Genomic DNA, 23,894 nt, shown 5'->3' with positions numbered 1-23,894 from the left:
AAAATGGAAAAACTAAATGTAAAAATGTTTAATTAAATCTAAGAAAAATATATAATATTTTTAAAACATATATATATTAGAAAAAAATCTATATGGAATTCTTTCTTAATGAGAAAAAATGGATATTGAAAAATGTTATGAAAATTCGTGTAAAGATAGAGAAAAAATAAAATTTTTCGAAAATAAGAATACAAAAAAAACTATATATCCACCAGATAGAGCAGAAATAGGTAGAGCATCTTGGCTAATTTTACATACCATATCAGCAAATTACCCTGATAAACCAACAGAAGAAGAAAAATTAAAACATACGAAGTTTTTTTATGCCTTCTCAAATTTATATCCATGTCATATTTGTAAGCTTGATCTTTTACACCTTTTAAAAAAATACCAACTAAATTGTGAAAATAAAGTTAGTTACTCAACATTTATTTTTAATTTACATAATATGATAAATGAAGAAATAGGAAAGGATATATATCCATGCGATAATATTCAAAATATAATCGATAAGTATAAAACAAAAAATTAAATGTTTTTTTTAATTTATATATCTAATAAGCGAAGAAATAGAAGAGAATATGTAAATATATGTAAATGAATCAAAAATGGAATAGACATAAAAAAAAAAAATTAAAAACTGTATTAATAATTAAAAATATTTTAATAATATAGAAAAATATAGTGTATTTAATGAAGAAAAATATATATAAATAAATAGTTTTCATTTACTTATTGAATTATGAAAAAAACATAAAGAAAAAGAATAAAATAGTATAATTTTTTAGGATATATACATTAAAGGAAATATAAAAAAAGAGAAAAAAATATCTGCACCGTTAATAATAATTGTAATAAATAAAATTATTGTAATGTATTTTAACTATTATTATTTTTTTTTAATTTTATAAAATTTTATGCTTAAACAAAAAAATTTATATGTATATATACATATATATATATAAAAGAAAATCTAAAACTGGAAAAGTAAAAAACTTAATAAAAATATATATATTGTATTTGTATGAAAAAATGAAAATGAAAAAGAAGACAAAATGATGAAATTTGTTAAAAAATCGGTTAATACAAATACTAATCAATATCAAACTAAGAATGACATGATTATTCACAAAAACAATAAAATAAGTGAGAAGGTTATTATTGAAAAAAGTATAAAAAATAACTCATATTTTTATATATAATTATTTTTTCTTTCTTTTTTTTTTTTTTCTATTCTTCGCAAAAATATTCTTCTATATTTAAATCATATAAATTTTCATTTTTTAATTTCATTTCCTCATTATATTCTTTTTCATTTATATTTAATATTTTATATAACTCTTGCTTTAATTGATCCTCTTCTTCCTCCTCTTCATCTTTTTTTTTTTTCAATTTTCTTCTATTTTTCTTAATAGTACCGTTATTTCCGTTATTTTTTCTTTCTCCATCTATAACATCTCCACTTATTTCTTCTTTGATGGATATCTTAGAATCGTTACCTTCAGAAGAATCAGATGATTCATCACTTTTATATAAGTTATCACTCTTTTGTTGTATTTCTTTCTCCCAATAATGACAGTTCTTATCTGTACAAACATAAATTAAAGCCATCGGATTATAACTAATTTTTTCTGGTAATTGTAAAAAAACTGCTTCATTGTTCCCACATTGTTTGCATTTCCAATCTCTTACTCTCCCCAATGCTGGATCATTTTTTGTTTCTGGATGTATATATATATCTTCCCTATCAAAAAAGAGTGTAAAAAAAAAAAAAATAAATTTATAAAATATGTTAATAAAAACAGAATACTATTTGTCTTTAATTAAATTTTGTGTGTAGTAATTTTTTTCTTTTTTATTCTATTTTTTTTTTCTTTTATAAATTATATTTCTATATTTCTAATTGTGTTTGCACCAATGTGTGCATACATTATTATTTATTTGAAAAATATATGACTGCTTATAAAATTTTAACATATATTTATACAAAAAAAAAAAAAAAAAAAAAAGGAAAAGAAATAAAACATCTAAAATTTTTTAAAATAAAAATTAATTGGCTCATATATATATATTTATAATGATTCTTCTTTTTAACAGAATTTTTAATTAAAAAAATAAATATAATATATTATCAATAATTTTTTTTTGTGGATATGAACAATTTTCGAAATATAAATATTCTTTCTTTTTCATTCTTATTTATTCTGTGTTTTTTTCTATGTAGTGTTACTTTTTTTTCTTTTTTTCTTTTTTTTTTTTCTTACTTTCTATTATAATTGTAATTAATTCTTGCTACAACATTGTGCTCCTCATTTTGTTTATGAGAAATAAATTCACAACTCCTACATACATAAATAAGCTTTTTATTTTTACGATCACTTCTAGCATATAAAATATTATTGCATTCTTCACAAAAAGTAACTTCAGCCATCTTTGATAGAATATTATATATCTATATTTATATATTTATATATATTTATATATTTATATATATTTATATATTTATATATATTTATATATATTTATATATATTTATATATATTTATATTTATATATATTTATATATATTTATATATATTTATATATAAATGTTGAAATTTAAAGAAAAAAAAAAAAATTTCTACAAAATGAATTAAAAATAAAATAAATAAATAAGTTAAAAAAAAAGTGTGAAAAAATATACTAATATATTAAAAATATCTATAAAAATATCTTTATTAAAATAAATAAAAAAAATAATAAAATAAAATAAAATAAAATAAAATAAAATAAAATAAAATAAAATAAAATAAAATAAAATAAAATATAGTACATTAAATAATACAAAAAAATAATAAAAATGCAATAAATAAAATTCATATATATATATGTATTTTTAAATGTACTTAAATGTTGTAACGAATAAATATTTAGTAAATATAATTAACATAAATAATTACTCAAATCTTAATATGATTTAATTTTTTCTAATATTTATTTTTTGTTGCTTTTTTTAGCATATATATAAATTTTCTTAATATTTTCCTTTTTTTTTTGTAATTATATCAATATCTTTTAATTCATATGCATTCTTAACTTTTTAACTTTATATATTTTTTAAAATCATAATTCAATTAAGATAAATCTGTGATTAAAATAAAAATAAAATTTTGAACATTTTTGTTGTTAATACCTATACATGTAAATTTGTTATTATACAAAAAAATTGATTTATTAGAAATAAACAATTTTTCCTTAAGCAAAAAAATAAAAATATAGTTTGAACAAATGTGTATATAGATTACTTTTAAATATTCTTAATTTAATTTTTTATTTTTATTTTTTTTTTTAATGGAAACAAGAAGAAAATTTAGAGAAAAGATAACAAAACTGAAAGATTTAGAAGAAAATAAAATAAATGAAAAAAATGATGAAATAAAAACAAGTAATGAAAGTTCGAATGAGAATATAATCGAATCAGGCTTGATAGAAAGAACAAATAAAAAAAAAGATAAAAAAGAAGAAAAGCACATGAAAATAAATGTAAATACAATAAGTAATGAAAAAATTGAAAATAATGAAAAATCAAAAAATGAAGAAAAAAATAAAAATGATGACGGAATAAATTATCCAAGCAATATTATAAAAGATAATAAAAGTAAAAACAATAACAATAATGATAAAAATAAAAAAAATAATAAATCTAATATTTCTGTTAAAAATGAATCATTTGAAGATTCAGAAATGTACAAAAAAAAGAAGTCAAGAGAAAAAGAAGATTTCAAATCAAAAAAGAGAATTAATCAAATAAAGAAATCACATGATTTTGCAAATTTAGATATTAATAATAATAATCAAGAAAAAAATAACGAACATATCACAAAAAGAAATGAAAATGAAGAGACACATGAAAAGAGAAAAAAAGAAAAAGAATTAGATAATAATAGTATAAGTAAAAAAAAGAATGAAATTGAAATTTCTAAGAATAAAAAAAAAAAAGATACCGAAATTTATGCAAATGGAAGTATGCACAAAAAGAACATTTTAGAAAATTCTATAAGAGGAAAAAATTCCTGTAGTATGACAAAAAAAAAAAATATTGATTATAATAATAAAAATGATTGTGTGGATATAATTAATAACAGAGAGTTCACTGATAGCAAAAGAGAATCAAATAAACTTCTTAAAATAGAAGAAGAAATGGAAATTTCAGATAAAAAAGAAGATATAGAAGAATCATATAAAAAAAATGAAATTAATGATTACTATCAAGAAAATAACGAAACAGATGATTTGAATAAAAGAAAAGATAAATTAAATGAATTATATAAAAAAGACGAAGTAACTAACATAATTTGGGATGGGACAAGTAATTTAAATAAGCATGATGAAATGATTCATATGACTAAGAAAAATGATATATGTAATATAAATGAAAAAGATGAAACAATAACTATTAAAGAAAATCAATTATCATTGGATAAGATGATCGAATTTAAATACGAAAATGAAGTAAATAATAACATAAATGTTAGTAGAAATACAAATATAGAAGAATTTAATAATAAAAACAAATTAAAAAATAACCAGAATGAAAAAAAAAATTTAACAAATGAAAACGCAAAAGAAAGTAAGGGATATGAATCTTTTTTAAACAGAAGTATTAAAAGAAGATTATCTCAAATATTAGATAATATGAAAAAGAAACAGATTTTTCAAATGTTTAATAACTCAGATGATTATACTAGTATATGCTTTGAAAACAAAGAAGAAAACAAAAAATTAAATATAGAAAATGAAAAAAATAATAATGTTAAAAATGGTGAAAATGAAGATAATAATAATAATAATAATAAGGAAAATGAAAATGTTGGAGAATTAAAAACTAACAATTTTTCACAAAATATAAATATAGACATAATATATAATAAACTACACTACAATTTTTATAAAAACGAGTATGAATTTAATGATGATATGTTTTCAATTTTTAATAATATCAAGAGAATTATTGAATTTACTGATAATGAGGAAGAACAAATGAACCTTTTTAATTTAAGAACTAATGCTTTAAAAGATTATGAAAATGAATTTTATAAAATGTTAATATCTATACGAGGAACGAAAGATGCGAAAAAGTTTATTACTTCCCAGAAGCAGTACAATAATGAAGAAGAAAAGTATTTTTCTAAAGTTTTAATAAGTGTAAATAAAGATGAAAAAAAAGAAAATAAAAATAAAGTCAATAGCAATGAGAAAATTGTAAAAAATAATAGAACGAAACAAAATATTTCATCAAAAAAAAAAGAAAGTGAAGTGAAAAGAGTAATTAAAAAAGAAATAAATAAAAATGAAAAATCATCTCCTCTTAAAAAAAGTACTTCAAATATTGAAAAAATAACACTTTGTAAGGAAAATAATAAAGAAATGGATTTTTCTCTAAGCATAAACTCAAATTTATGCAATATTAAAATTGATAATGAAATTAAAAAGGAAAATTTTAATGAAACCAATAAAAATGAAATGAATTATGAAATAAACAATAATTTAACATACAATGAGAAAAACAATAATAAAAAAAAAATCAATGAAGAAAATAAAGAAATACTTAAAGATGACATAAATAATAAAAAAAAAGAAAACACAAAAATTACCAAAAGTGTAGTTAAAGAAAACAAGAACAAAAAAACAGATATAGTTAATAAAGAATTAAATAAACTAAAGGAAATAGAAATAAATGAAAGTATGAATTCTGAAAAAAATGAGAAAACAATAGAAAAAAAAAATGAAAATGAAAATGAAAATTTAAAGGAAGAAAAAAAAGACAGTTTGAATAATGATAAAACAGGAAAAACTGAAATCAAAAGAATTTTAAACCAATGGGAAAAAATACTAAGAGATAATATATTAAAGCTTTTAAAAAATGATTCTAATTCTTTTTATTTTAAAATTCCGGTTTTAGAAGATAAAAGTATTAGTGATAACATAAAAGAAGAATATAAAATGAAAATAAAAAAGCCAATGGATTACACAACTATTTCAAAAAATTTGTATGATGGTATATATAAAAGACCTATTGATTTTTATTCGGACATGAAATTAATTTATAAAAATTGTCTTGATTTTAATCCTGGAATATCAGAAAATCAATATATAATTGATGCAGCAAAAAGTAGTGACGAAAAATTTGATAACCTGTGGAATAAGTGGAAGGAGAAAATATTTAATAATTATTGTGATTTGAATAATAATGTTTTTAATTTATCTTATTATTTAGAATTTTTCAAAAAGATTACAAAAAAAAAAAAAAAATATAGCAGTATTTATGCAATGTGGATAGATTATCTTATTAGTAATAATATAAAATTGAGCGATTTTTGTAAATTAAGAAATTTTAAGATAAAAGAATTAAATGAAAAAAGTAAATCGAAAGTAGATTTAAATGATATCAACTTAAAAGATTATAAAAAATTAAACAAAAACAATTTATTGTTTTATATATTTAAAGAAGAATATCAAAACATTTTAAATTTAAAAAAAGAAGAAAAAATTACAAAAAATGCCGATGAAGAAGAAATTATAAATAAGAAAGATATAGGAGGAAAACAAGAAAATAATAAAATTAAAATTATTTTAAGAGATTCAAAAATAGAACAAACATGTGGAATTAAATTAAAAGGAAAACAAAATAACCTTTTAACTAAAATATTTAAAGAAAAAAAAAAAAAGAAAAAAAATATTGTTTTTTTTGAAGAAAACGTTTTTGATAATTATTTAGATAATAAAAAAAGTTGTATGATAAGATGTGATAAAAATGTATTCATAACTGATTGTTTTTATTACAAAAATATTTTCAAAAATCTAGATGAATTTCTTGATGAAAACTTAAAGGAAGAAAACATAAAAGATATATTAAAAAGTGAAACTTTAGGAAATGATTCAAATAATGTAGAAAATTGTATTCATGATGAAACATCTATAATACCCGTTTTGAATCGCGAAAATGAAGAAAGAAATGAAAACGCAGAAGGAAAAATTATTAATGAAAATGTATCTTTTACACAACATAATAATAAATTGGATGAAATTAATAATAATAATAATAGTAATTGTTTAAATAAAAAATCTGAAGAAACTTGTAACATTTATTCCTCTAAATATAATAATAAAGATGAAAATGATGACATATCATCGAGTGCACATAATAATGTAAAAAATGAAAAAAAACTTTTTCTAAATAACAAAAAAATTTATTTCAATTTAAAAAAAAAAGAGATAAATAAAATTATATGCAAAGAATTCCAGGATGATTATGAAGAATCCTCAAGCGAGCATAGCATTCCTCATGAAAAAACAATACAAGAAAAAGATTCGTTAAATGATTTAGAAAAAATAAATACTAAACAAAATTTTGCTTTTAATATAAATGATCAAGTAATAAATAATAATTATATAAATAGCACCAGTACCAATAATTATAATATTAACAGTCATAGTTTATGCAGTGATTCATTCATAGAATTAAATGAATTTAAAAATTTAAATTACAAAAAAGAAAAAAGCCAATTTTGTAACAAAAGAAAAATTCATGAAGAAAATACAAATGACACCTTGAACAATGTAAAGAAATGCAAAAATATTACAGAAATAAATTGTTCAGAAATTAATAAATTAGATTTAAATAATTCTAATAATGTAGAAACAAAGGATAATAATAAAGATGCTTATAACCATATAAAAAATAGTGATGATTCCGTTTTATTTAATATAAGTAATAAAAATTTTTTTAATTTTAATATATTATTTGAAAAAAATAAAAAATTAAAAGAAGAATTTTTTTTAAAAAATCAAATAATAGAAAAAACGTTGCTTTTAAATTTAGAAATGGAGTATACAAAATTTGTAGATACTTCATTTTTCCCTGTGAGTAATACATACTTTTATAATCATTATTTTGATGATAATTTTTTTTTTTTCATAAGATCTCGTTTTAAGTTAGATTTATTTATAAAAATACAAAGAAAGAATATTTTTTTATCACAAGAAAGATATTTTGAATTTTTAAAAATCCATTTAATGAATAAGTGTAGACAAAATAGTGATATAAAATTTTACTTAAGTAACTATTCTCCAAATGCTGATGATACACTAATTCAATTTTTAGAAAAATGTTTTAAAAACTTAAATTCAGATTATGGTACGTCAAATTCTTTAAGATTATATGATGCTGCAAATGAAATTTCTTTTCTTTTATCGCAAATTAGGATATATATTAAGGTAAATAAAAAAAATTTCATAATAAATTTTTTTTTATATTTTTATTTTAAAATGTTACTTTTTTCTAGTTTTATACTATATTATTTATATGTACATATATTTAGATATTGTTACTACAATGTCTTTCAATCATTTTTTATATTTTTTATTTGCACTTCAGGAAATAGATATATTGCTAAGGTTAGATATAGATAAGAAAACAAACATCACTACCATTAGTATTTTAAAGAAAAAGTTGTTATAATAATATGTCTATTTGATTTTTTTTTTTTTTTTTTTTTTATGTATTTTTGAAGAAATATACTTAGAAGTTACATTATATTTTCAAGTTTTTCCTTTCTTAAATTAATAAAAGGGAATTTTATTTCATTTTTTTTTTTTTCCTTTTTTATTTTATTTAAATTTGAATAACTTTAATTATATTTAGACTAATTTATTTTATAGAAAAAAACATTGCATGCTTTTCTTTTCTTTTCTAAATAAATGTTAAAACATTTTTATTTTTATCTATCAACAAAATAGAAAACCTTGATAAGAATATATATACGATATTTTATTTAATCTTTTTTTATTTTTATTTTGGTTAAATTATATCTTAGAGATATTTGGAGATAATATTTTTATTAAAATTATTTACCTTTTAAAAAGTTTTAGTTTTTTCTTTTCACACAAGAAGAATAAAGAAATAAAAAAAAACTAAAGTACTGAAAAAACAAAAATATGTAAATTATAAAAGGAGAAATTTTTTACAATATTTCTTTTTATTCTTTTATTAAATATCACTTACTAAAAATATTTTTCCTTCTTTTTAATATATTATGTTAGTATTTATATATATATATATATACATAAATATAAATTTCTTTTTTTTTTTTTTTAATTACATATTTTTGTTTCATAAAATATTCTTTGTTTTAAAATTTACTCATATAAATTTGAAGTAAATAAGAATATTCTTGTAAAAAAATTCGTATTTATTATAAAATTATTTGAAACACGTTTTTTTTAATTTTATTAATTCCTCTTGTAACTCTTGTCATAAAATATTAACTTTTTTATATCTTTATTTTTCAATTTCTCTTTGTTAAAATTACGTGTAATCTAATATTTTATTTGTTTATCTTTTTACACACATATAACTTTAAATATTTTTAGAATTATTTTTTTTTTAAATATATTCCACCAATACATATTTATAATTTATATATATGTATAATATATTTTTTTCAAGCATATATATGAATATACATATTTTAATACTTTTCCAATTTAGGTATTATTATTATTTATATTTTTATTATTCCTATTCTATATATATATATATATATTTTATTTATTCAATAAAATTAAAAAAAAAAAATTTAAGTAGAAACACATATTATGTAATTTTTTTTTATCTCCAATGATATTTTTTTTTTTTTTTAATGTAGCTTTTTTTTCATACTTTTTATTCTCTTGTTTAATTAATTTTTAATTATTTTTTTAAATTATGAAAAAATATATATATATATATATGTTTTATTAATTTTTATTCTGTTCTTTTAATCATTTCATTTTATATTTTAATTTTTTTTTTTTTTTTTTTGTAACATTTAATTATCAAAACAAATGAAATGTACAAATGTAAATATAAGAAATGTATTAGAATGGAACATAAAAAAAAAAATAAAAGAAAATACAAATTTAAGTGATGATGAAATTATGATAATTTATAAAAGATTTAATTCTATTAGTAATAATGGAAAGTTAAATTATGACAAATTTGAAAAAAGTCTAGGGATACTTGGTACAATAAAAAATGCATATTTATATCAATCAATATTTAAAGCTTTTGATTTAAATAATGATAATTATCTAGATTTTTATGAATTTTGCGTTGCTATTAATACTATGTTAAAAGGAAGTAAAAAAGACAAATTGAAATTATCTTACAGAATAGTACACTCAGGATTTAGTAATAATAATAATAGTTTGAATTCCAATAATATTAATGAAAATAATTTAAATAATGAAAAAAAAAATGATCAGAATAATGTAGGTAATGATGATAAAACAATATACAATAACAACAATGATAAGGAGAAAGAAGAAGAAAAAAAAAAAAAAAGTGATTATACAAATTATATTACTTACGAAGATTTTGAGAAAATTGTTTTAAGTATAAATGATATTAAAAAAAAATTATTGGGAACTAAAGAAGAAATAATAACCAGTCAAATTAAGTATATTTTTAAATCATTAAGTATTTTATGTGAAGATGGGACTTTTAGAATGAATTTGGAGTGCTATAAAAGAGCTATGAAATGTAATGAATTTTTAAATTTATTAGGTATACATACAAAAGTAGCTGATGTTTTTTTACGAAATGAAATAATGAAAAAAAAAAAAAGTAAAAATGAAAAAAATAAAAAAAAAAAACAGGAATTGTTCTCTTCTGGTAATAATAAATCTGAAAAAAAAAAAACGTATAAGCAACTAATAAGATCTTTTTCTGAAACAACTAATAGAAGAAGATCTCTTTTGAAAAGATCTAATCATTTATTTTTAAAAAGAAAAAAAAAAAAAAAAAAAAAAACATATGAAAAAAAAGGTAGTATATCGTCTAATGAAAGTAAAAAAAAAAATATTAGTATAAATACTGATTTATCATATATAAATATTCTTCAACGCGAAAAGAATAAAACAAATAATAGTAATGATTTCACGTTGAAAAAAGAAAAAAATATTACCAAAAATAAATTTTCTTATTTGAAAAAAGCGTTTCAGAATAATACTGGAAAAAGTGAAATTAACATAAAAATGTTCTCTAACAGTAAAAGTAATAAAAGTATAAATAATAAAAACAATGATAATAATAATAATAGTGATATTAAGAAGAGTTATACTAATTTTTTTGAGTGTAATTTCATTAGTAATGAAGACAATATAAAAACAAAAAAAATTAATGATATAAAATTAAAAAATAAAAATGAAAATTGTAAAGATACAAAAATACCTTCAGGTAATTTTTTTTATTCTAATTCACAGGAAGAATATAATACTACTGATAGCAATATTCTTAATACCAATCATTTGTTATTAAAAAATAAAAGAGAGATAAAAAATAATCCAAAAAAAAAAGGAAAAACAAATTTTGAGGAAAACGAGAGAATATTTTTCAGTAGTAATAATAGTACCCTTCATAAAGGAAGTAATAAAAAAAAAAAGGAAGATTCAAATAATTTAATAAAAAACATAAAAGAAAAAAGTATTAATAATGAAATGTGTACGAAAAATAGCTCATCAACTTTAAAAAAGACAAATAGTCTATTTGATAATAAAAAAGATAAAAAAAATTCTAAATTAATTAATCAAAACATTATGCTGAAATTAAATAGCAACCATTCTGAAAGTAGTAAATCAATTTATGAATATCATTCTGATATGGAAGTTCTAAACAGAAGAAGAGAATATAGAACTAATAACATTAGTTTATATAACACAAAAGATTCATTATTTCCTCTAAAAAAGGAAGGAGATAGAAAGTATAAAAATGAAGAAAAAAAAAAAGGTAAAAAAGAGGATGAAAAAAAAAAAGATAAAAAAAGAGGAAAAGAAAAGGAAAAAGATAAAAACAAAAACATAGATAAATATAAAGAAAAAAATATATATGGAGATATAATAATGAACAAAAAAAATAAGTATAAAACAAGTAGTGATAAAGATTTTATTCTTAAAAAGGAAAATTCAATTATAAAAAAGGAAGAAAAAAAAGTAAAAAAAAATGAAAAAGAACATGAAGAAAAACAAAATCAAGAAGAAAGAAATTTAAATAAAATGAAATGCACATACCTAAATGATGAAATAAAAAGTGGAATCATTAATTTCGAAAAAAAGGAGGAAAACAAGAAATATGTAGAGTATTATCATAAACATTTAGAGAGATATAAAAAATATGTAGAAGAAAGAGAAGATATGGAAGATAAGGAAGAATATTTAGATGAACAAGAGGAATGTTTTGAAGAAAGAGATAACGTCATAGAAGAAAAAGAATTTTTAGAAAAAAACTTTGATTACTATAATAATGATTTTTATTTCTATAACGAAAAAATTTTAAATAATAGTGAAAGTAATTTAAGTAGTAGGAATTATTTATACAACAAATTTTTAGAATATAAAGATTTTATAAAATATTCAAAATTATCCATTTCATATAATTCATTAATATCTGATAGTTATAATAGAAATGAAGAATATTTTAATATTTACTTTGATACGGAAAGTAATGAAATAAATTCCCAAAAAAAAAAATGTTCTTCAAGTACAGAATTCAGCGATGATATAATAAATAAAAAGTTTTTTATACCTGGCGCAAAATCTCATTATGTTACGATCAACAGCAATTTAACAAAAGAACAAGTTATGTACTTAATTAGAAATACTCTATTAGCAATTGAAGAATATTTAAAAGAAAGAAACGGAGATTATAATAAAATCTTTTTTTTATTTTTTGCTATATTCTTCTATAATACGCAAAATGATCTAGAAGAAAATGAAATAACTAATGAACAAATAAATTCAAAAAAAAGTAAAATGGAGATTTTTCAAAATGTCTTTTTAGTTATATCAATAATAAGATATTTTCTTCACACTATAACCATTTCTCAAAAGTATACTTCTTCGTGCGATTCTTTGGATGAAAACTATACAAACAAGGATATTAATTCTTTAAAATTAAATGAAGTAAAAATGCTATTAAATCAAGCAAATGAAATTTTAGATAAATATTCGAAAGGAAATCATAAAAACAAAAAAATTTATATAAATAAGTCGAATTACTATAATTTTCCAAAAAAAGGAAAATTATCAGTATCATTGCGTCAAAGTAGACAAAAAAAAACATTTCACAAAATTTTGGCAGTTTATTTTGGTCATGAAAGATGGGATTTGGTGATGAATATGATGGTTGGAATTCGAATTTCTGCAATAAAGCAATTTAATGTAAATGATATTTCAAATCATTTTGAACATAAAGACATTTTGGAATTACCTACAACACATGCTCAAAAAAAAGTACTCTTTAAAAATTACGCGCCAATTATTTTTAAAAATATCAGAAACTATTATGGAATTAAATCAAATGAATATTTAACTTCTGTTGGCCCTGAACAAGTTATAAGTAACATGGTTTTAGGAAACTTGTCAACTCTTAGTGAATTATTATCTGAAGGGAAAAGTGGATCCCTTTTCTATTTTACAAGCAATGGAAAATATATCATTAAAACTGTAAAAAAAATATATGTTTTATATATCTATATAATTTAAAAAAAAAAAAAATTTCTCTTATTTATGCATACACATATTTTTTTTTATTTTTTAAATAGGTATGCAAAAGTACATATAAATTATCAAAAGCATTGTTGCCAAAATATTATGAACATATCAGAAAAAATCCAGATTCCCTTTTAACTCGTTTATATGGAATACATTCAATTAAATACGAAAATGACTCTAAAAGTATAAATAAAATACATATATATATATATATATATATATATATATATATATATATATATATAAATTTACATACGTTTTTTTCCTTTTTAGATGGAAGAAAGAAAACATATTTTATTGTAATGAATAATTTTTTCTCATCAGTTGTAGAAATACATAGAAGATATGACATTAAAGGAAGCTTGGTAGGTAGAACAGTACCATTATCAAAAAGAGAAGATCACACCATCGCATTAAAAGATGTAGATATCGACGAGTTAGGTGATATAATAAATATTGGTTCAAAAAATAAGGAAAGATTACAAAATGTATTAAAATCTGATACAAAATTTTTAAAAGAAAACTTCATATTAGACTATTCTTTACTTTTTGGTATACATTATAAAGAGTTATCCAAAGATTTGGTTAATTGGGATAAAAGTAAAGCAAATGAAATTCATCACATTTATGATGAAAAAGGAAATTGCATAGCATCGAAACCTTTTCATCAGGTATATATAAATTTTTTTTTTTTTTAATACGTATTTTTTTATAAAATCATTGTATGTAACGATGCATTTTTTTAATTTTTTTTTTTTTAGTGTGATCATGGTGGTATTATTAATGTAGATAAAAATAGAATTTTCTTTTTTGGAATTATAGATATTTTTACTAGATGGAGGTAGAAAAAAAGAAAAACTCACATATTTTATAATTATTTATTTATGGCAATATTTTTATATAAATAGTATGTAATTATATATGATTTAAAAAATTATTATACATTTTTTTTTTGTTTTTTCTTTTATTTAAGCCTAAAAAAAAAATTTGAGCATACATTTAGAACTTTACAGTAAGAAATAACAACATAGTAAAATAAAATACATTAAATATAGCAATGTTTAAAATTTTATTTTATTTTATTTTTTTCTTCTTTTATAGGAAATTAGATGGGAAAAACATTTCGTGTATCCATCCTAATGCTTATGCAAGTAATTTAATAAATTAAAAAACCAATTTATAAATAATATTTTTTTTCAATATGTCTATATTGCATTAATATTAATAAACTCTGTATATATATTTGCTTATTTCTTTTTCTTTTTTTTACTTAGAAAGGTTTGTCACATTTATTGAAAATCATATGGAATAATTTTATTTCTTTCATCGAACTGACTAATTAAAAGAAATTAGAACTTTTAAAATCATTTTTTAACATTCCTTCTTAAAAAAATCCTTTTTTTATCATTGTGATGTTTCAAAAATTACAAAAATATGTGAATAAAATAAATTTTGAATAATATATGCATATAGTTGACTTCATGTATAAACATATTTTTTATTAATGTTTTAAAAAATTACTGCTAATCATCTTTTTAATCTAAATACACATTTCTTCATAAAGTACAATTTTGTAGTATTTTTCCTTATTTTTTTTTTTTTTTTTTTTTTTGTTAATATCTCATTTTTATAAAAAACATTTTTTTTATGTACTTCTCTTTTATTTTGTTTTAAAATTTTTTAAAAAATAAAGAAAAAAATTAAATACATTAGAATTAGTAAATAATTGATTGTATTCTTATTATTTTAATGGTTAATAAACATAACCGTTTAAGTTGCCCCATTACTGCTTTATGCATTAATCTGTTAATTCGTTTATTTATGTCTCATTCACTTTTTAATATATCTTCTTAGTTATATTTGTTTTAATTAGAATGAAATGGAATAGAATAAATGAAAAATGATTAAATATTTGACAAACAAGTAAAAAAATAAATAATTAAATCTCTATGTATATAATGTGTAAGATAATAAAATAAAAATAAGTATTTTTTTTTTTTCTTATTATTTTAAATATAGTGATATCATGAAAATATAATAAATAATTTTCTGATAAATAATGTTAAAAAAAAAAAAAATTATAATAAAATTAAATACTTTATTTTTTTTTTGTTTTTTTTTTAATATTATTATCTTATGAATATATTACTGGTAATAAGACAAATTATATAATTCAATTTACATAAAAAAAATACCATTTCTATATGAATATGATCATATATATTTATAGTCAAAAATTTTATTTAAGTTAATATATGTTAAAATGAATGTGTGTATCTAAATCTGTTAATATGAAATTATATAAATATTCATATGAATTAATAAATTTGTTCATATAAATTTATATTAATATTCATATAAATTTATATAAATGTTTATATATTTTTATAAATATATTTAAATAAACTGGAAAATATAATCAAATAAATTTATAATATTTGTATTTATTCTACATCGGTGTCTGTTGTTGGTACAGTATTTGATTCATCAAGTAACTCCATTTTTAATTGCCAAAATTGAAGAGTGTTATCTTCACTAGTAGATCCTATGAACATCTTTAATTTTTTGTGATGATTCCAATTAAAATCTGTAATTGGTTGTGTATGTCCTCCATGTGAAAAAATCAATTCAGATGGTCCGTCTGATAAATCAATAGCATCGAGTTCTTCACCAATTTTATTTAAATCATAAACATTAATAAATCTATTATTGCTAGCCGAGGCAAGTAAAGAAGAGTCATTTGGAGAGAAATTTAATCTGATAATTGCTTCTTGGTGTGCATTAATAATATGTTGAGGCTCGTTAAATTTTTTGATATCCCATATTTTGATTTTTCCATTATCACTTCCTGATGCAAAATGTCCAGTAAATTTATTTAAAGAAACGGAATTAACAGGAACTTGTTGACCTAAAACTTGCTGTGCTGGTTCACTTGTTTTTATTCTCATGTCATATAATAAAATATAACCATTATCTGCACACGCTAATATTAAATTAGGATCATTAGTGGGAGAAATGTCATTTATTGGTGATTTATATTGAATCTTATAAAATGAATTTACGACATTTGAACTTAAATCATTGTAATCATAAACATTTATTAATCCATCATTACCACATGTTAATATATTCTTTTTGTGTATATTAAAATCTAAACCAAATCCATCTGATTTATTCCCAATAAAAGAAACTTCTGGACTCATCTTATCATCATTTGTTTCGATTTTGTGTTTATTTATATCAAACAAATGAAGATTTCCATCTACTGCTTTTGTTACTACAAAATTTTTTTTTTCTAAGGGCAAAAATTTTATTCTATTTACTTCACCTGTATGTGCAATTTTCGATTTTATAGTAAATTTTTTTTTTTCATTGCAAAATTCAAAACCTTCATAATTCTCGTTTGCCTTATATACACATTTTTCTTGTGGTACTTTTTCTAATGGAAATAATACGTCGCATACATATAAAAAGTTAGGTTCTTTATTAGATGTGTGAGTACCAACACATACTATTTGATTTAATACATTGTGTTCTATATTTTCATCGTGAAAATCACCAAAATCAATGGATAATGAAGGCCATTCTAATTCTTTTCGGCATACGAAATCGTATAATAAACCACTATTTGTCTTCCAATTATTAAACTGAACTTCAATATGTTCTTCTTCACTTTCTTCCTTTTCTTTATTTATTTCTTCATTTTCTACTTCTTCACTTAACTCAATACAAGCTTCATCAAGAGTATTAGATTTTCTTTTTTTATTATCTTTAGGACTACTCATTTTTTATTTTATTTATTTATTTTTTTTTTTTCTATAAATTTATACTTCTTTTTTTATATAAAAAACTATATTATTACTTTAAATATATAAGTATTTATATTTATATATATATAAATAATAATAATAATAACTTTTTGCTATTTAGTATATGCTTATACAAAGTTAATTGAATCAATTATTAAAAATATGTTAATTCTATATTAAAAAGGAAAATATCTTCACTTAAATGATTAATATACTTATATATTTATTAAGAAATAACCATAAATATACTAATAAAAAATTATTATACATAAAAAGAAATATATATTTAAAAAAAAAGGAATAAAAATGTCCCTTCTTTTTATATAGAACAAGTAAATATAATTATAAATTATATTTTAGTAGTCACAAGAAAAAAAAATAAAAACAAGATATTTATTAGTAAAAAAAAAAAAAAAATACAAGAAAAAATATTAATTAAAATTCTTTTTTCTATTATTATAACTTTTAAATTATTAAATTGGTTTATCACTTTTTTTTTATTTTTGTATAACTATAAAGCTAAAATTATTTCTTAAAAGTGTTGTTAAGCATATGATGGCAAAGATAAAATTTTTATTTTTGCCTTTTTAAATATAAACATCAATTTTAAATATATAGATATAAAAATTGTAAAATTTAAAAATATGTAAATATATATATATATATATATATATAATAAAAGAAAATAAGAAAAAAAGTTTTAAAAGAAATTTATCAACTATTATTATTTTAAATATTTTAAAATAATTTCTCTCGTGCTTATAAAATTTATTAGAATAAAAATAAAATAGAATAAAATAGAAATATTAATTTAAATACTATCAACGATATATAATTTTTGTTTTATTATTACTTCAATTATTTTTTTTTTTTTTTAGTGTTTATTTTTTTTTTTTATATGTGTATGTATATATAATTATTTTTTCTCTTCATATTATATCACTTTATTTTATTTCTTTTTTTTTCTCTTTCAAACTAACTATAGTTTTCTATTTTCTTTTTATAAGACATAAAAATAATATATAAGATAAAATATTTAAGTTTATTTTTCCAATACTTTTATTTAAAATTTTTGGTAAATTGAGGATATGATATAGCTCTGTAAAACTATAATAATAATGTGTTATTTAAATTTAATCATATATATTATTTTCTAAAATAGGATAATGTATTTTTAAAAGATATTTTTTACCTTTATATATTTTTCTATGTATATATTATATATATACATAAATATTTTATTAAATTTTCGTTGAATTTATGATCATAATTTAACACATCTTTTTTTATAATAATTTTTATTAACTTATGAAAAAAATGATAAAAAAAAAAAATAATAATAATACACACATAATTTTTTTAATATCATATAAAAAGCTTTAAAAAAAAAAAAAAAACCTTTTATGCCATATAAGACACTCTTTTTTATAATGACGATTAATGAATAATTTTTTAATTTAAAAATGATATAACACATTTACATGTATATATATATATATATATTACTATATTTTTTATTTTTTTTTTTATTAATAGATTTTATGAAATTTTAATTGATGAAGGATATTTTTTTTTAATGGTTAATAATTTTTTTTTTTTTAAATCGTAATACTGTATATTATTGAATAAATATGTTTATACATATACAATATAATAAATTTGTTTTTTCAAGTTAAAAATTGATAGTAAAATTAAATAATAATATACTTTTTACTAGAGAATGTTTCATATATACGTATACATTATTTTATTAGATGAGTCTTTTTTTTATTTATGCATATATAGAAGTATATATAACATTTTTTATATAATAATAAATAAGTTATCTTTTCTTTTTTTTTTAAAATACCGATTTTTCTATTTGTAATTTCGTGATTATATTTTTGTATATTTATTTTAATTATATTTACAATATTAAAGAACATAATTTTTATAATTTCATGACATTTCATTTTTTAATTAAAAATGAAAAAGGAACTTTTATTGAATCATATACTAATTCTATTTTTACATATTAAAATATTTTTAAAAAAAAGGAAGATATTCTGAAAGCGTCTTAATACTTTTTGATCGTTAAATATTGCATTTTACAATATTCATTTTATCATTTATATTCTTTAATTTTCTATATTTTTGTCTAATGAAATTTTAATATTTTTTTACAAAATTTCATTAAAATGTGATAACAATCTCTCTAAAATTTTTTTTTTTACTTTTTCTTCGAATTAATAATATCCATTCCATTATATTTCTTTCTTCTCATATTAAAATATATAAACTTAAGATAGAGAATATAAATAGAAAAATAATTCATTATAATTTTTCTATTGAAAATGTCCAAGAATTATAAAAAGTTAAATATTTTAATATAGCATATTAAATGTAGCAAATGTGTTATATATATAAAAGCAAGGATAAATATATTAATACAAATAAAATATATATTTAATATATAATAATCCCCATTAATTCTTCCTCAACATAATATTTTTAATAAAAATTTGATATTTTTCATTTTTCTTTAAATAACCATATCGTCATTATGCTTTAATAAAACTTCTTATGGTACATTTATTATATATTTTTTTAATACATTATAAAAAAAAAATTACATAATTGCAAATATCTGAATGTAACAGAGTAATATATTTCTATTAACATACATTAAGTTCGTTCTTCTATATAATCAAGAATAGTTTAAAATTAAACTATTAAAATATTAGTATTAATGAAATTTTAAAATTTAACAAAATAACCTATATAAAACTTTATTTTTCCTTACATTAACTTTAAAAAAAAAAAAATAGTAAACAAAAAATATTTAATTAAATTATATTTTAAAAAGTTTGTCATTTTTTTTTTTTTAAGGATTAATTTAAAAAATATATAAAAAATAAAATTAAAATTTTTTTTTTATTTTATTTATTTTTCTGTATAAAAAATGCTCATGTATTTTTTTTTTTTTTTACTTTTTTAAATATAATATTTAAAAAAAAAATTTATAAACAACCCATTTACCTCTTTTATTATATAAAAGAAAATATTCTTTTAAATTTCTTTTTTCTATTTTTTTTTTTTAAAGAATTATAATTTAAAATCATTTTTTTTTTTTCAATATAAATATAGGTCTCTAAAAACTCTAATAAAGAAAATAATAGAAATTTAAAATATTGATATTATCATTTATTTAATTAAAAAATTAAAAAAAAATATTTTAAGAAAACAATAAGAAAATTTAAAGAAATTTTCACACACAAAAAAAAAAAATTTTATTAATTTATAACATATTAAAACTAATCCATAAATATACTAAGAATATAAAAAATAAATAAAATAAATTATTAAATAATACAGAATAATAAAAAAAAAAATGATAAATAGAGATGTCATCAGCTTATAATAAAAAATTGGCTTTAAATTCCTTAAATGATAAGCCTGTTCCTTTAAATATAAGTAATTTTAGACTATTTTCTTTTTTTTTTTTTTTTTGTTAAGAAAATTTATTTATATAGATATAATTACTATAATAAATATATTTATGTGATCATATTTGCAAAAAAGTAAAGTTGTTCATATAATTTATTAGAAATAAGTTTATATAAATTACTAAAATTATATATATATTTCTATTATTTTTAATAGATACAAATAATGAAAACAATAATATAAAAAGAAAATTATTTAGATCATTTAGAAATACAAGAAATGCATTTTGCCCAGATTGTAAAGAAAAAGGAATAATTATATGTGATAATAGTGAAGGAACGCAGATATGTAATGGATGTGGGTTAGTAGTTGAAAGTAATATTCTTTCAGATGAACAAGAATGGAGAAATTTTAATAATGATGGTCATTCAAAAGGTAATGATAGAAATAGAGTGGGGGAAGCTAGTGATATATGGTTAGAAAATAATTTAACTAGTACTACTTTTATTAAATCCAGTAAAAAATTACAACACTTAAATATGATGACTCAAATAAATAAAAATGATCAAACATTAATTGCTGCTTTTAATATTTTAAAATTAATTTGTGAAACATTTTTTCTTCGAAGTAATGTAATTGAACGAGCTAAAGAAATAACTAAAGAATTACAAGTATGGAAATTAAATAAATAAAAATGATAAATATTCAATTGTATTAAAAAAAGAAAAATAATTATTAAATATAATCATATATATATATGTATTTTTTTTCTTAATTTTTTCTATACATTTATAGGATTTAGAACAATTAAAAAATAGAATAAATAATTTGAATATGTTGGCGGTTGTTTATTTAGCATGTCGAGAAGCAGGACATATAAAAAGCATAAAAGAATTAATAACTTTTGATAGATCTTATAAAGAAAAAGATTTAGGAAAAACTATTAATAAATTAAAAAAAGTATTACCTACAAGAGCCTTTGTTTATAATGAAAATATTTCTCATTTAATATACTCATTATCAAATAGATTACAATTATCAACTGATTTAATTGAAGCAATTGAATATGTTGTAAAAAAGGCTACCACTCTGATTACAACTTCTCATAGACTAAATTCATTGTGCGGTGGATCAATTCATTTAATAGTTGAATTAAATACAAATGAAGAAAAAAATGTAAAATTACCGAATTTATCTCAAATTGCTACAGTATGTGGAGTAACAACTAATACACTAAAAACTACGTTTAAAGAATTACTAAATGCATCTGAATATATTTTACCAAAATATTATTTAACAGAAAATAGTCAAAAATTGTCATTACTAAAACAAAAATATATAAGTGAAGAAAAAAAAAAAATAAAATAAAATAAAAATCAAAGATATAAACAAAAATATATATATATATATATACTTAATGATTTTTACTTATAATTATTTTGTTCGTATGTATTTATGTAAATAGATTTCTTTTCATCTTATTTTTTTTTAATGTTTTTTGAAGGTACATATTTATCTTTTTTTAAATAAATTTACATATATATATATGGAAGTATTTTTTTTTATTTCATATAAATTTTGAGCCTTTAAATGTTTTGTTTTTTTATTTTATATACAAACTTAAAATGTTTTAATTTGTAAAAATATAAATTTTAAAGACATGAAACTATGCTTTTAATATGTGAATTAAAAAAAAAAAATATTAAAATTTATGTAACATATATATATATATTTATCTAATTTTTTTTGGGGGAGAAGATGGGGATATTCTTAAAATTCCATTAATAAAAATGTACAAACTTTTTTATTTACTATTTATTTATAATTCTGTATTTCATATATTTCTTTTCACTACTTTTTTTATCTTAATAATTATTTGTATTTTAAATAATTTTCAGAAAATTTTTTTACATCTACTATGTAAATACTGACTTATTATGTTAGAAAAGGCATTAAAAGAAATTTCAATGAAAATCATTTAATAATAAAATTATATAAAAAAAAAAAAAAATTCACTGATGTATTTTTAAGCTTGATTTATGTATGATAGAATCCAACTTTTTATAAATTGAAGATTTTTCTCGTACTGCTCTAAATCGTTATTTTCTAATTCATCAAAAATATTAGAATTTTCAAAATGATCAAAAATATCTTCTTTTATAACTTGAAATATTTCACATTCAATATTATTTTTAATTTTAGCTTCGTTGTAATTTCTCTTTTCTAGTCGTTCATATAATTTAGATGTTTTAATTGTCAACAAAAAAATATGATCAATTAATTCTTTTTCTTCAATAAAATTAACATCATGAAAATCTATTATGTAACCACCATTTTCAATTTTTAATTTTTTTAATTTGTCATTCACTAGATCTTCACTGTAAATACTAGCATCTAGTTCGTCGTCAAATTCTTCATATAATCTTTCTTCTTTTATTATATTAGATAAATTTAAGTGTTTCACTTTTAAATCTTCAGTTTTTTTTATTTTTTTAATTTCTTTATTAATTAATTCCTCTAATTCTTCACATAAGGTACTTTTACCTACACCGGGAACGCCCGTTACAATTATGTTTGGTAAAAATCTCATTATTTACTTTTATATTCTTTTATACTATTTTATCTTTTTTTATATTATTTCATTTTTTTTTTTTTTTTTTTTTTACCTTTTTTATTTTATTTTATTTCATTTTTTTTTTTTTTTTTACTTAATATATTTATTATATTTTATTTTTATTTTTTTTTTCTCAATATTTTTTTATATTGTATTTATTTTGAAGCTACATTTTCAATTTTTTTTATATTCGTTTTTGCTCGTCTTAATAGTATTCATTACAAAATGTTTCTAATTTAAGAATTTTTTTTTTTTTACTATTATAGAGATACGTATTATTATATATATTTTAATTATAAAGAAAATTTTTTTTTTAAATTTTTTTCAAAAATGAATTAAATAGAAACAATGAAAAGAAGTATAAAATAATCATATTACTATAAAAAAATAACAAATTGTTTTGATGTAAAATTATATAAGTGTATTAATAAATACAAAAAAAAAAAAATAAAATAAAGTTCATTTTTTTTATCCCT

General features: G+C 18.0%; 7 protein-coding genes across 7 annotated transcripts; 4 read left to right on the top strand and 3 right to left on the bottom strand.

The window, feature by feature from the left end:
* Window positions 1-118: 118 nt before the first annotated feature.
* Window positions 119-532, top strand: ERV1 (FAD-linked sulfhydryl oxidase ERV1, putative; the record flags this gene model as incomplete). The annotated part of the gene is made up of 1 exon (XM_028679852.1): window positions 119-532. The coding sequence occupies one exon, from the start codon at window positions 119-121 to the stop codon at window positions 530-532; it is 414 nt and encodes a 137-aa protein (XP_028535530.1).
* Window positions 533-1,230: 698 nt separating this feature from the next.
* On the bottom strand, window positions 1,231-2,431 carry PRELSG_0206800 (DNA-directed RNA polymerase 2, putative; the record flags this gene model as incomplete). The annotated part of the gene is made up of 2 exons (XM_028679851.1): window positions 1,231-1,744; window positions 2,265-2,431. The coding sequence occupies 2 exons, from the start codon at window positions 2,429-2,431 to the stop codon at window positions 1,231-1,233; spliced, it is 681 nt and encodes a 226-aa protein (XP_028535529.1).
* An 899-nt stretch (window positions 2,432-3,330) lies between these two features.
* On the top strand, window positions 3,331-8,500 carry PRELSG_0206700 (bromodomain protein, putative; the record flags this gene model as incomplete). Its single annotated transcript, XM_028679850.1, has 2 exons — window positions 3,331-8,256; window positions 8,417-8,500. 2 exons carry the CDS (start codon window positions 3,331-3,333, stop codon window positions 8,498-8,500), a joined length of 5,010 nt encoding a protein of 1,669 aa, XP_028535528.1.
* A 1,364-nt stretch (window positions 8,501-9,864) lies between these two features.
* PRELSG_0206600 (phosphatidylinositol-4-phosphate 5-kinase, putative) lies at window positions 9,865-14,881 on the top strand (the record flags this gene model as incomplete). The annotated part of the gene is made up of 7 exons (XM_028679849.1): window positions 9,865-13,521; window positions 13,620-13,752; window positions 13,843-14,240; window positions 14,331-14,410; window positions 14,543-14,581; window positions 14,671-14,720; window positions 14,844-14,881. 7 exons carry the CDS (start codon window positions 9,865-9,867, stop codon window positions 14,879-14,881), a joined length of 4,395 nt encoding a protein of 1,464 aa, XP_028535527.1.
* Window positions 14,882-16,013: 1,132 nt separating this feature from the next.
* PRELSG_0206500 (chromatin assembly factor 1 protein WD40 domain, putative) lies at window positions 16,014-17,354 on the bottom strand (the record flags this gene model as incomplete). The annotated part of the gene is made up of 1 exon (XM_028679847.1): window positions 16,014-17,354. One exon carries the CDS (start codon window positions 17,352-17,354, stop codon window positions 16,014-16,016), a length of 1,341 nt encoding a protein of 446 aa, XP_028535526.1.
* Window positions 17,355-20,761: 3,407 nt separating this feature from the next.
* PRELSG_0206400 (transcription initiation factor TFIIB, putative) lies at window positions 20,762-22,172 on the top strand (the record flags this gene model as incomplete). Its single annotated transcript, XM_028679846.1, has 3 exons — window positions 20,762-20,831; window positions 21,021-21,475; window positions 21,600-22,172. 3 exons carry the CDS (start codon window positions 20,762-20,764, stop codon window positions 22,170-22,172), a joined length of 1,098 nt encoding a protein of 365 aa, XP_028535525.1.
* Window positions 22,173-22,830: 658 nt separating this feature from the next.
* AKLP1 (adenylate kinase-like protein 1) lies at window positions 22,831-23,394 on the bottom strand (the record flags this gene model as incomplete). Its single annotated transcript, XM_028679845.1, has 1 exon — window positions 22,831-23,394. The coding sequence occupies one exon, from the start codon at window positions 23,392-23,394 to the stop codon at window positions 22,831-22,833; it is 564 nt and encodes a 187-aa protein (XP_028535524.1).
* Between the last annotated feature and the right edge of the window lie 500 nt (window positions 23,395-23,894).

This window comes from Plasmodium relictum, assembly GCF_900005765.1.
Source record: "Plasmodium relictum strain SGS1 genome assembly, chromosome: 2".
In the NCBI taxonomy this organism is placed as follows: Eukaryota; Apicomplexa; class Aconoidasida; order Haemosporida; family Plasmodiidae; genus Plasmodium; species Plasmodium relictum.
This window is presented reverse-complemented; position numbering and strand designations above follow the sequence as displayed.